Genomic DNA, 13,046 nt, shown 5'->3' with positions numbered 1-13,046 from the left:
AAATGGGGCTGTGTTACGAAAGTATGTTTATAATCATTTATCTAAACTTCACAACATATTTTTCCTGTAGAAACAATGACACACATGGAAACAGGTTCACTAAAGCTTTTTTTATTCCTCCAAATACCTGACATGTATCATATGATGTACCCTGTGTGATGAGATTAGAGATCCTTGTGAACCCACACCTATAATCAATTCCAACTGCCTCATGCAGTTCACAGCTTCTTTTCTTAAACATTCCCAAAGCTATTCATGTTTAACGGTACTTTCAATTCCACAAGAAAGAAAATACTAAATTGTCACCATACTCTTTTTTTAGTCTTATAACATGTTATCAAGACCTGGTAATCATGTAGAAGCATTGGTAGATGTGTGCTTAAGTGAGTCATGACCAGCACCTGGGAAGGGGCAGCCCAGAAAACCTGAAACTCCAACATCCCAAGGCATTAATCAGAAGGCTTCTCTATCCTACCTCATAAGTTTTACATTTCATTTATGTTGCTGTTTCTATGTGGAAATGTACAAATTCCTTCTCCAGAAAAACAGAATCTGATTGACACTGAGGATACCACTAACTAGTGAACCCTCCAGATTTATATCAGAAAATCTGCCTTGGTAAAGTTGTTTAGGAAAAGCAGTCCTAGCAAAGACAAATCACTCTTTAGTTATTGTGAATAGGAGAGTAACAAGAAACAGACTGCTGTTTTCTGCTCTTCTTAACACTTGCACACAAATCACACATACACACACATGCAGATTCCCATAGACACAAATACACACATGCACACACATAAACACATATGCACCCACCTGGCTCTCTGGCTTTCTGACTCCTCCACCTACCTCCAACTTTCCCTATGTAGTCACACAGTCTGGGAGTACCGATGTTATGTAGCAGTCAAGGACTTTAGGAAATTTTAAAAGATTCTTCCTGTAGCTAGCATTAAAAACCAGCAAGCTCATTTTATGCGGAAGGATACCAACAATTTTCAGGCATATGTCAACTCAAGTCAGTTCAGAAAATGCTAGTTAGAACCAGCCCATGTGCTTACCTAGTAAAATGGCTAGAGCCACTTTTTTGGTTTTACTTTACTTTTCTGAGCTATACTGAGGAATGAATAAAGTTTCTGCATTTCCCAAGGAAGAAAAAATGGACTCTACTCATAGCCTCTACTAATCAGTTGCTTAAGCTCATTCAACTTGAAGTGCCAGCTTGTTTGATCTTCTGCCCTTTTTCTCTCACTGCTCTCTTCTCCCTAAACTGTGGACAGTTCCACCTGAGCAGTGCACAAGCTTGGAAGGACCATGTCAATCTTAAAAACACTTAAAGGCCATGGTGAATAGGCCACTCCAGTGGAGGTGGGTTCTCACCACTAGAGATGTTCAAACAATGCCAAAAATAACCACTGGGAAAGAAGAGGGTAAAGGAAATGAAATCTCATGCTGAATTATTACTTTAGAGTTTTAAAAATGTTTGTATTGTGAAAAGTACATACACTATGAATGTACAATTTAAAAATTAGAAGGAACATACACTCATGTAACCACCACCTAGATCAATAACATAACTTTTCCAGCACTGCAAATATTCCGTTCTTTTTTAAAAAAATTCCACAAGTATGGCATGGACATCTACCTCATATCCGGATGCTTTGATAGTGCTAAGGAAATGGATGATGAGAGAAAAACTGCCTTCTTTGAATTTGCAGGCTATTGTCATAGCACGTATTGAACGATTGCTATGAATGTGGACTTTACCACCCATTTTACTTGAAAAAACTTTTATTTTCTGAGGTATATATTATTTTGACCTTAACTTTGCCTTACAGCTGAGAAAATTGAGACGGTTTACATCATCTTCAATCCCAGGATTCCTTTTCTTCTTCGGTTCAGTCCTTAACTGAAATAATCTCACAGGCTGGAGGAATAGGAGTTGTGGAAATGTTTATGATACAGCAAATGAAAGTCTAATTTTTCCTTTTTTCTCAGGCCTCTATAAAACCAAAATGTGGGCGCATGATCAGCTTCTCATCTGGGGGAGAGAACCCTCATGGAGTGAAGGCAGTCACGAAGGGCCAGAGGTGTGCAGTGGCTCTGTGGTTCACCCTGGACCCACTTTATAGAGAATTGGTGAGTTTCTCACCCATCAAGAAAGACAATTAGGCTTGCTGCATGAACTGCTTCATCTGAGAAGTCCTTTAAACTGCTTCATCTGAGGGAAAGAAGAGGGGCTACAAAGGCAGTTCTTAATCAGATATGTTCTAATGAGTGAAGCTCTTTGCAGAAATAGCTACATCAGTGATAACTGATAGTTACTAACATGTCTTGAGCTTATTAACAAGTTGTAAGGCCAGGCACAGTGGCTCATGCCTGTAATTCCAGAACTTTGGGAGGCCAAAGTGGGTGGATCACTTAAGGTCAGGAGATTGAGACCAGCCTAACATGGTAAAACCCCATCCCTACTAAAAATACAAAATTAGCTGGGTGTGGTGGCATGCACCTGTAATCCCAGTTACTCGGGAAGCTGAGGCAGGACAATCGCTCAAACCTGGGATGTGTAATTTGCAGTGAGCCGAGATTGCACCACTGCACTTCAGCCTGGGCAACAGAGCAAGACTCTGTCTGGAAAAAAAAAAAAAAGTGGCATCAAGGAGGAATCACTTTTTATTGGTCACCCAGGAGACTGATTTGTTTCCTTACAAATGATGACAAACAGTTTTGAATCATTTATGAAACATATTTAGAAGAAGGTAAGGAAACCTAAAAGATTATTACTATTATTACATTAAATATTTAACTATTATTATTGTTTGCAAAGTAGCTGAGGACACTTAGGAGGAGAGCATGAGCTCATCCTTTTGGAAGCACATGGGCAGATGTCATAGTCTCTACTTGCAAAGCTGCAGAGGCATGAATTACGACCAATGCCTAGGGGCCCTGGAGGGAAAATCTGGGCTCAACACAGGAATAACTTCCAAATAGTCACCACAGTTTGGCCACATTATCTGCTTCGGAAGTGCTGATTGGATGGCTCCAGTCAAAGCCCAGGCAACCGCTGGAACGGAGGAAGGAATCTGAAACATCGTAGCAGAGGCTGGACTGGCTGACTTCCAAGTCTTCTCCCGCCCCAAGTATTGATGAAGCTATGAAATTCTATTCTTACAAATGGCATTTTATCCAGTTTTCTTTGTTAGATTCCTAAATTGAATGCAATTTCATCAGAAACGATTTAAAAATAATGCCTTTTTCTCATCTACTTTTCACTATCAAACCCAGCTCACAAAGTGGTTGTCCACATTCTCTAAGCCATTCTTTCATATATTTTACAAAATACCTATTATGACCTTTTATTGTACAGAAGACCTATTATTATCTGCCTGGGAAATTCTGCCTGGTAGGCCCTAGGGGTAGAAGGGTAAACAGAACAAGGTCTCTGACTACAAGGCGCTTGGACAGATCAACTGGTAAATAGGCCGTGAGAAGACAGCAGTATACGTTTTGTAGCGGGGAATCAAGGAAGACTTCTATAAGCTCAGACCTATAAAAGAAGAGGATAACCAGGCATGGAAAGAATGGCCCTGGCTGGGAGAGGTGGCTTCTGCCTATAATCACAGCAGTTTGAGAAGCCGAGGCGGGTGGATCACCTGAGGTCAGGCGTTTGAGACCAGCCTGGCCAACAAGGTGAAACCCCGTCTCTACTAAAAATACAAAAATTAGCCAGGCGCGGTGGCAGTATCCTATAATCCCAGCTACTCGGGAGGCTGAGACAAGAGAATCACTTGAACCCAGGAGGTGGAGGTTGCGGTGAGCCGAGATCGGGCCATTGCACTCCAGCCTCAGCGATAAGAGCAAGACTGTTTCAAAAAAAAATGAGAAAAAGGAAAGAAAGGAAGGAAAGAAATGAGAGAGAGAGAGAGAGAGAGAGAGAGGGAGGGAGGAAGTAAGTAAGTAAGTCCGGCCCTGACAAAAGGAGAGCACAGAGTCCTGAGAGCACAGAGTCCTGAAAACTTCAGAGTGGAATGAACAATTGCCTTCCCGGATCATTATTTTATATCTTTGTATTTTCTGTCTCCAAAATGCCAGCATTCCATCAAAGCACCTTTTTTTTTTTTAAACTAAGGAACCTACATAAGTGGGTAGACAGTGAAGCTAAATTATTGAAAAATTACATCACTATTTTAATACTCAATTCAGCAGACATTTAATCTGTTTCATCATTCACAATCCAAACGTTCTCTTCCAAGTTATTGTTCTCTCAAAATAAGCTCACACTAAGTAAGTTTTCTTTGCTCTTCTTTTTTTTTTTTCAGTTGGAGTCTCATTCTGTCGACCAGGCTAGAGTGCAGTGGCCTGATCTCAGCTCACTGTAACCTCTGCCTCCTGAGTTCAGGAGATTCTCCTGCCTCAAGCTCCCGAGTATCTGGGGTTACTGGCTCTGGATTATACACTCCCACTATCACATCTGGCTAATTTTAGTATTTTTTGTAGAGACGGGATTTCACCATCTTGGCTAAGCTGGTCTTGAACTCCTAACCTCGTGATCCACCCTTCTCGGCCTCCCAAAGTGCTGGAATTACAGGCAGGCATGAGCCACCATGCCCCGCCCTCTTTGCTCCTTTCTAATCAGGAAACATCAATGCCAATATCCATTCCTCTGACGGAAAAGTACGAGAAACTCTCCACTCTTCCGGCGGTAGCGGCATCTAGTGGCCACAGTGGGAAATGACCAGAACCTCTTCCGCAACTTAATTAACCCAGGCGGTGATGCATGTTCTTTGCTTCACGTGGAAATCATCTGGTGATCTTTACAAACTACTAATATCTGGGTTTCAGGAGTTTTAAAAGCTCTCCAGGTGATTCTAATGTGCAGCAGCAGTTTGGGAGTCCCTGGCTTAGACGTCTTTTCTCAGATTGAATCCCTGAGCAGAAAATGCCTACCTACGAGCGAGTCATTAGAGCTGGCAGATCCTCATGCTTATTATGAATTACTTTAAAGGTTCTCATTTATCAAAGAGTACTTAGCAACATTCTCTTAAGGATGCAAGGATGTTTGAAGCTTCATATATATTGGTTCCAGCTCTTGCATTTCTTTCCCTTTATGTTAGACAGGATTATAATAATTTCTTGTGGTCAACAGATGTGAAAGCTTTGTATGTGTTAATTTGTTAAGCATAAAGATTGTTTTCCTCGGCTAGGCCTAGCACTTGGGGAGGCTGAGGCTGGCAGATTGCCTGAGGTCAAGTGTTCCAGACCAGCCTGGCCAATGTGGCAAAACCCCTTCTTTTCTAAAAATATAAAAATTAGTTGAGCATGGTTGTGCATGCCTGTAATTCCAGCTACTGGGGTAGCTGAGGCAGGAAAATTGCTTGAACCCAGGAGGCGAAAGTTGCTGTGAGCCGAGAACATACCACTGCACTCCAACCTGGGCAACAGAGTAAGGCTCTGTCTCAAAAAAAAAAATTGTTTTTTCTTCATATTTGTAAAGTAGTAGTTGGGCTTTTTATTTAGATGTGGCAGCAATTTAGTTTTCTGTTACTTAGTATATTTGGCCTTTTAGTTGCCTTTTTTTTTTTTTTTATACACAGAGTCTCACTCTGTTGTCAGGGTGGAGTGCAGCAGCACAATCTCAGCTCACTGCAACCTCTGCCTCCCAGGTTCAAGCAATTTCCCTGCCTCAGCCTCCCGAGTAGCTGGGACCACGGGTGTGCACCATCATGCCCAGCTAATTTTTGTGTTTTTAGTAGAAACGGGGTCTCACCGTGTTGGCCAGGATGGTCTCAATCTCCTGACCTCATGATCGGCCTGCCTGGGCCTCCCAAAGTGATGGGATTACAGGCGTGAGCCACTGCGGCTGGCCTTGTTGTCTTTTTGTCAACATTTTTCATTACAAGCTCTTGCATGAAAGGGGCTTTGTTTTCAAGTCATAAGATAATTGTTTAACTTACTGTGCCCAGGCACTGTGTTAAAGACTGCCTATGGGGAATGCACACTAATAAGATATGATTCCTATTTTCAAGGAGCTTGAAGTCACATTGGAGAGGTAATACAAGGGCCCAACTAATTAAACCACAAGGCAAATGTGGCTTGTTAAGAATCCTTATAAGCAAATGCATGGTTTGAGGGATATAAAAGCAATCCTCTGAAAAGGCTTCTTTGAGATGACATTTGGAAAAAGCTTTAAAAGATCAGTAAGATTTCTTTAGAGAGAGCCATTTTAGATGGAGAAAGCCTTCATCCTTTATATATTTACTCGTCAAAGAAAACAGAACTCTTACCAAATGTCAGTGGCTTTTCAGAGCACTGAAAACACGGCAGTGATCAAGAAGATAAGATGCCCTGCTCTTCTGGAGCTTACATTCTAGTGGAAAGAAACAGTCCCCCACCCCCAAATTAAATAATCGAGAGACTTAGATAGTGACTGATGACATGTGGAAAATGGACCAAGATAACTGATTTCAGAGTGAAGGGGTAGGAGTGGCAAAGTGTGAGCCTTCTCCAAACAAGTGGCATGAGAGCTGAAACCTGAAAAGTGAGACATCCACCTAGGTAAACGTCTGGAAGAGAGTATTCCAGGCAGAGGACAAGCTGCAAAGGCCCAGAGATGGCAAGATATTTGCAGTCTTCGCCAAGAAACAATGAAAGCTGGAGCATCTGGAATATGGCAGACAAGAGGGAGAGTAGCGTGATAGGAGGACACGGAGGAATCAGGAGCCAGATTCCACAGGCTGATTAGGAAACATGAATTTTTTTTTCAGACTCGCTCTGTTGCCCAGGTTGGAGTGCAGTAAGGTGATCTTGGCTCACTGCAGCCTCCACATCCTGGGTTCAAGCGATTCTCCTCCCTCAGCCTTCCGGGTAGCTGGGACTATAGGCACACGCCACCATGCCCAGCTAATTTTTGTATTTTTAGTAGCAAGGGGGGTTTCACCATGATGGCCAGGCTGGTCTCAAACTCCTGACCGTGTGATCCTCCTGTCTTGACCTCCCAAAGCGCTGGGATTACAGGCGTGAGCCACTGTGTCCAGCCAGGAAACGTGAATTTTATTGTAACTGGTGGGAAGTCATTGTGATCCCCCTACTCCAACACACACACACACACCTCCTCCAATCCTGGGGAGTTACAGGATATGGAAGATTAGCTAACATGTAGGCTTAGGCTGGGGTAGTAACAGAGAAGGTGAAAAGATGTGGAAGGTTTGAGATACAGTTTGGAGGTAGACCAGCTGGCCCTGCTGACGGATTAATATGAGGAATTAAAGAAAATGTACATGCTACTGGGGACATCCAGAGAAACACTTATTTCAGAATCAGATTAGGGAATTGTTTTCAAAGCGTTACATTCAGGGAACTTGAGGTAAGTTAAGAAGTTGGACTATAAGGTGAGGAGAGAAGGCAAAATAAGCCTGAAGAAGAGAGAAAGGTATGAATAAGAAGAAAGAAAGGTATAAGGCAGGTCCTTGTAAGCACAGCAAGAAAATTAGACCTGAAACTTCAAGCAGTAGGGACCCATTAAAGGGTTGTGAGGAGGAAGGAGATACACTCAGATTTAAGCCAGTAGGATTCATCAGAAGCATGTGAGGGTGAGTAGTGAATCCGGGAGAGCAATTCAGAGGCTGCAGCAGTAATTAACAGATGACGAGGGCTTACAACAGTGGCTCTCAAGAGGGAGCAATTGGTCCGGCACAGTGGCTCACGCCTGTAATCCCAGCACTTTGGGAGGCCGAGGCAAGTGGATCACTGGAGGTTGGGAGTTCAAGAACAAGCCTGGTTAACATGGTGAAACCCCATCTCTACTAAAAATGCAAAAAAATTAGCCAGGCGTGGTGGCAGGTGCTTGGAATCTCAGCTACGCAGGAGGCTGAGGCAGGAGAATCACCTGAACCTGGGAGGTGAGGGTTGGGCCGAGATCACGCCACTGCACTGCAGCCTGGGCAGCAAGAGTGAAACTTCGTCTCAAAAAAAAAAAACCGCCTGGGTGTGGTGGCTCATGCCTGTAATTCCAGCACTTTGGAAGGCCAAGGCAGGCAGATCACAAGGTTAAGAGATCGAGACCATCCTGTCAACATGGTGAACCCCCATCTCTACAAAAAGTACGAAAATTAGCTGGATGTGGTGGTGCAGGCCTGTAGTCGCAGATACTCGGGAGGCTCAGGCAGGAGAATTTCTTGAACCTGGGAGGCAGAGACTGCAGTGAGCCAAGATCACTCCACTGCACTCCAGCCTGGCAACAGTGAGACTCCGTCTCAAAAAAAAGCAGCAATTTTGCCCTTTAATGGACTCTGGCAATATCTGGGGCTTGATGGGGGTGATTATTGTTGACTCCCTGTAGTAGGTAGAGAGGCCAAGGATGTCACTGAGCATCCAGCAGTGCACAGGGCAGCCTCACCCTCCCACCCTGCCAACGATGAATTATCTAGTTTAAAAATGTCAATCAGGCCAAAATTGAGAAATCCTGACCTAAACTACGGCAACAATCATGTATTGAGGAGAAAGAGCAGAGATAGCAGAGAGAACAGAATAAGTGATTTATCACATGCAAGAAACCATGGTCAGGCTTTTATGGCAAATAAGTGAGCAGTGTTGGTCTCTACTGAGAGAGAGCCTAGGTGAAGAGCAGAGCAGGTTCTTGGCGAGAAAACGGTGACTTCAGCTTGAACACTGAACTGAGTTGGAGATGTCTGTGGGGCCATGAAATAGAAAGGGCAGGAAGCAGTTGAACATACAGTAGTTCTTTGCAGGAGAGCAGTCTTAGGAAGTAATTGCTTTGGACCTAGGAATGTTAGGAGAAGGCATCAGTGTGGGGCTGAAGAGACGTTCACTGCTTAACTGGATTTAGCATCAACCCATGTACAGATGGAGTTAGGAAGTGTTTGGGAAGCATCTGCTGATGAGACTGATTATTATGCTTCTAACAGAAATGTGTAAATTGCCTTTTTTGCAGGAGCGAATACAGGCTGATGAAGTGATTGCAATCCTGGATGAAGAACAGCAAGGAAAGCATGAACTGAATATCAACCCTAAAGATGAGCTATAAAAATGAGAAAGAATGTTCTATCAAATATTTATTTAAATTGTTAATCTTATGAGAACCTTTTATTTTTGTACAGAGCCGTGGTATAAATTAACAGGTTAATATGAGTCATCAGATCTCGCTTCTGTTCCTAAGGATGCTTGTCTTGCATCGCTCAATCTATCGATCTATCTTTCTTGTTTTGGGGTTTTCTCTCTCTCTCTCTCAGACACATGGTTTACCATGTTGTCTAGGATGGAGGGCAGTGGCTGTTCACAGGTGTGATCATAGTACCCTGCGTCTTCAATCAAACTCTTGGGCTCAAGGAATCCTCCAAGCCTCCCAAAGAGCTGGGACCACAGGCACATGTCACCACGCCCAGCTCTCTTTCCTGGTTTTTCATCATTTTATCCATCAAAGCCTAGTTCACCTCCTCCCCAAACACACACGCGCGCGCACGCACACACACACGCACACACATGCACGCGCACGCACACACACACGCACACACACACACACACAATTTGCTGCAAACCCAAAAGGTCAGAGAGAATAAACTTGTTGGTGAAACTGACACAACTGTCACGTGTGCTCCGGTTCTAAAATTAACATGTGCTTAGTCTCTGAAGGCGTTTCTTGCTCTGTGCCTTTCGGCCACATCCGCTTAGAAGCTAATGGCCATGAGCTCTGACTCTCCCAAGTGAGCTCTGCTTTGGGTCTGAGGAGCCTGTGGTAGAGTCTGTGCTGCCTCAGGTATCTCTGGAGTAATAGTCACCTAGGGTCCAGGAGAAGATTTCATGGATGATACAGTAATCACTGTATGAGACAGAGAGGCCTCCAGTCTTTCCAGGGCCTTGTGGAATTTTTGGCTCTTGTGTTTTCACCAGACACTAAACTTACACTGGAAGCTTGGATTGACCCTCCACAGTACTCCACAAAGGACTACCCTATAAACTGTCCATTTTAGAAGGTCACGTAGAGGTTGAAGTAGAATGGCTTTTCACCTCAGTGACTTTGGAAGGAAATCTTGAATACTACCTGGATCCACACACCATTGCCAGGTTGCCTGGGAGTGGGGTCCACTGATGAAAGAGGTGTTTTGTACTTAGGTAGGAAAAATAAACTTCTGATTGGTTTTAATTGTCATCTGCATATATTTGGGGGCCCCTCCTCATTGCTGCTATCCGGCACACAGATTCATGCCTGTGTCTGATTTGTTTAATAAAGGGAGCCTATTTTAATATGTGGCATCTATTTTTCTTCTCCCAAATGTTTGGATTATCTTCACAGAATAGTTTTATAATTACACAGGGGTTTTTGGGACCACCTAGGGGCAACGCTGGGACATGACTTATGTGGCTGGTGCAGTGGCCTCAGGAATAGCGGGGGTATCGCTCTTGAAGAACAGAGATGGTGACAAAATGTGGCATTGATCCAGAGAATGCTTGTTCTGGGTTCCAGTTCTCAGGAAGACACTACAACAACATAGCTCATGGGGGCTGAGGTTCTTCTAACCTAGGGGAGCCTTTGCCATTAACCTGTGGGAGGTCACCTGTCTTAATGCTGGGCAGTGGTGGAGGGAAGATTTACTTTCTGCCGTTGACAGTCTTGGTTAGTGGTAAGAACATTCATCCTTTGAAATTGAAACTTTGAGTTAGTGATGTATGTGACATCTGTTTTTTCACTGAACATTCTGGTTGCATCTTAATCATGGGACAGTAGAAAGAGCATTGGATTATACCCCTGGCCATATCAATATGCTCTGCTGTGTGACATGGAGCTACTCTCTTTCCCTTTCTGGACTTTACTTTCCTTCTCTGAAAAATGACATGATGGGTTGTAACAGATAATCCGTCCTGCTCAAAATACAAAGCAAAGAAAACAAAAAAGAAAGAGAGAAACCAAAACTAATCTTCAAAATTGTCACCAGTACAGCCAAATTTATTTCTGCTGACATTTTGAGAGTCGTTAAAGGGATTTTTAGGTATGTACCTCATTTTTAAAACCTTAAACCCAAATTTAGGACTAAAAGTTCTTGAGCTTTGTAAAGGTATTTGTTTGTCTTCCCACTGTGAAGAGCTTATTGGCACTCAGATTTGCTGATTGGAGGATCTGGGTGAGGATCTGATTTCTGTTTTCTGGCAACAAGGTATCAACAAAGAAACAATCTGTGGCTCCTTTAAGTTCCCACTTCCTGGGTGCAATGGGCACTAGGGGAGAAGCAGGGACTTCATCACTGATTCTTATATTCATGCCACGGAAAGTGGGTGAAGGCCTCAATAGATGGGTAGTCATTCCTGTTTTGCAGGTTAACCATGTTGCTTTACACCTGAAACATCATGTATATACTAAAGCGTTTACTTTTTAATCTGCTCCACATACATAATTTCATTCAAATATTTAGGGAGTGTCATCGGATGACTTAAAAAAAAAAGTTAAGCTTAGAAATTGCAGTTTGTACGGTAAATAATCCCTGTGTAGAAGGATGGAAGAAAGAGCCCATCAGGATTTTGGTTGCTTTTACAGCTGAAGGAGGACGTAGAAATACCAATTCAATTTCGTCATTCTTTTTGGGAAGAAATTGAGGCTTAGAGGTGGTCAAGATGATCCCATGATTATAGAATTTGAGGAACAGAGCCAGAGCTAAATCCAGGACTGTTGAACTTGGTTATGCAAGAATGCCTGTGGGAGTGTACATGGGGGCTGGAACCCTGGCACAGGGCTTTGTCCACCTGGAGGAAGGGATCCCTTATTCTGTGTACCCAGAGATGGTACTTGCTTACCAATGTATGGACGTGCAGGGCTGTTTCTTTCCAGAAAGGGTGTCTTTCCTAATACTCGCAAAGTGCTCAATGTGCTCGAGTCAGCCTAGGCTGAACAGTCCAATGTGAATGAATAGTACTTCTCATCTGTGTTATTTGAGGAATTACCACCGGTCTTGGTGGTTATCCTTCCCTCGTATGAAAACCTTGCTGCTAACAAAGCTTTTATTTTCACCTATATTATTGTTTCGAATGCTTATAACACAAAACATGTTCGCACACTGGGAAACCCAGGAGGTATTCTGGGTTTTTTGTCCATTTTGCAGATGAGAACATGAAAAGCAGTGGAGTGAGGTCATCACCTGGGGTCACTCGGCTCAGAGTGTCCAGGTCTGAGCCAGAAGCAGTCATTTGGGTCAGAAGGGAGAAAAGAGCACCAGGGTTTTTGCTGCCCCCGCCATGCTCCTAGGCATGTTAAATATAAAATAATAAATTAATGTGAATTTAAATGTTTGATTTTGCAAAATCAAGAAAAGTTTTTCTCCTCTTTTATTTTCCGGCTGAGGGATGTATGGTGGCATATTTCCTCTTCTCTCTTCTGCGATATGTTGAATACGGGTTGTATTATTCAATTTGATTCAGCCCTATTTTTAAAAACACACCCTGAGCCTTGAATGGCTTTTATGAAGCTCACAAAAGGGAAGAAGATTCTAGTCAGGCATCATTTTTCTCTCCCTCAAAGGCAACAAGAATCTTGGACTTAAATTTCTTCTTTAGAAAAAACTGACACAGAACAGAGTGATACTGTGGATGTGTAAGGTGCTTTCTTCGCAGCCCTGAATGGACGTTGTTTGACAAGGAAATCTCAGTTTCAATGCACTCTTCATCATTAACCTCATAACATTTTTGGCACTTCTTCAGCTGAGGAGAAGTCATGGGTTGAGTCAGTACTATTTAATGACTTATACCTATGAATTCTAATTGCAGTACAGATGCTGAATTATTTCACCTAACAGAGCCACAGGGAATGGCTCCCTCACTGATGTCAAGAAAGGAGGTAATGGGGCTACCTCACCAGTTCCTTATTCCAAAGCCTTCAACATTCTGAGCTGACTGACAGTGGTACGGGAGAAGTGGGAAAATGCTGACCTGTTCTCACATCCAGAACTCTTTACGGAAACAGGAGCCATTGGCAAAAGCTCCAGACCAGACCACAAGTTTATGTTACAAGCCCTCTCTGCCTTCTGTCAAGAGGCCTCTGCAGTGAAGTG

General features: G+C 43.2%; 1 protein-coding gene across 1 annotated transcript in view; it reads left to right on the top strand.

Moving 5' to 3' along the window:
- Nucleotides 1-10,254, top strand: part of P3H2 (prolyl 3-hydroxylase 2) — a 179,539-nt gene extending 169,285 nt beyond the window's left edge. The window contains exons 14-15 of the mRNA XM_002758186.6: nt 1,993-2,133; nt 8,945-10,254. Coding sequence (XP_002758232.1) covers nt 1,993-2,133; nt 8,945-9,037 — 234 coding nt within the window. The 3' untranslated portion in view covers nt 9,038-10,254. The remainder of the gene's footprint in view (nt 1-1,992; nt 2,134-8,944) is intronic.
- The last annotated feature ends 2,792 nt before the right edge of the window (nt 10,255-13,046 follow it).

Source organism: Callithrix jacchus, chromosome 15 (genome assembly GCF_049354715.1).
Source record: "Callithrix jacchus isolate 240 chromosome 15, calJac240_pri, whole genome shotgun sequence".
NCBI lineage: Eukaryota > Metazoa > Chordata > Mammalia > Primates > Cebidae > Callithrix > Callithrix jacchus.
This window is presented reverse-complemented; position numbering and strand designations above follow the sequence as displayed.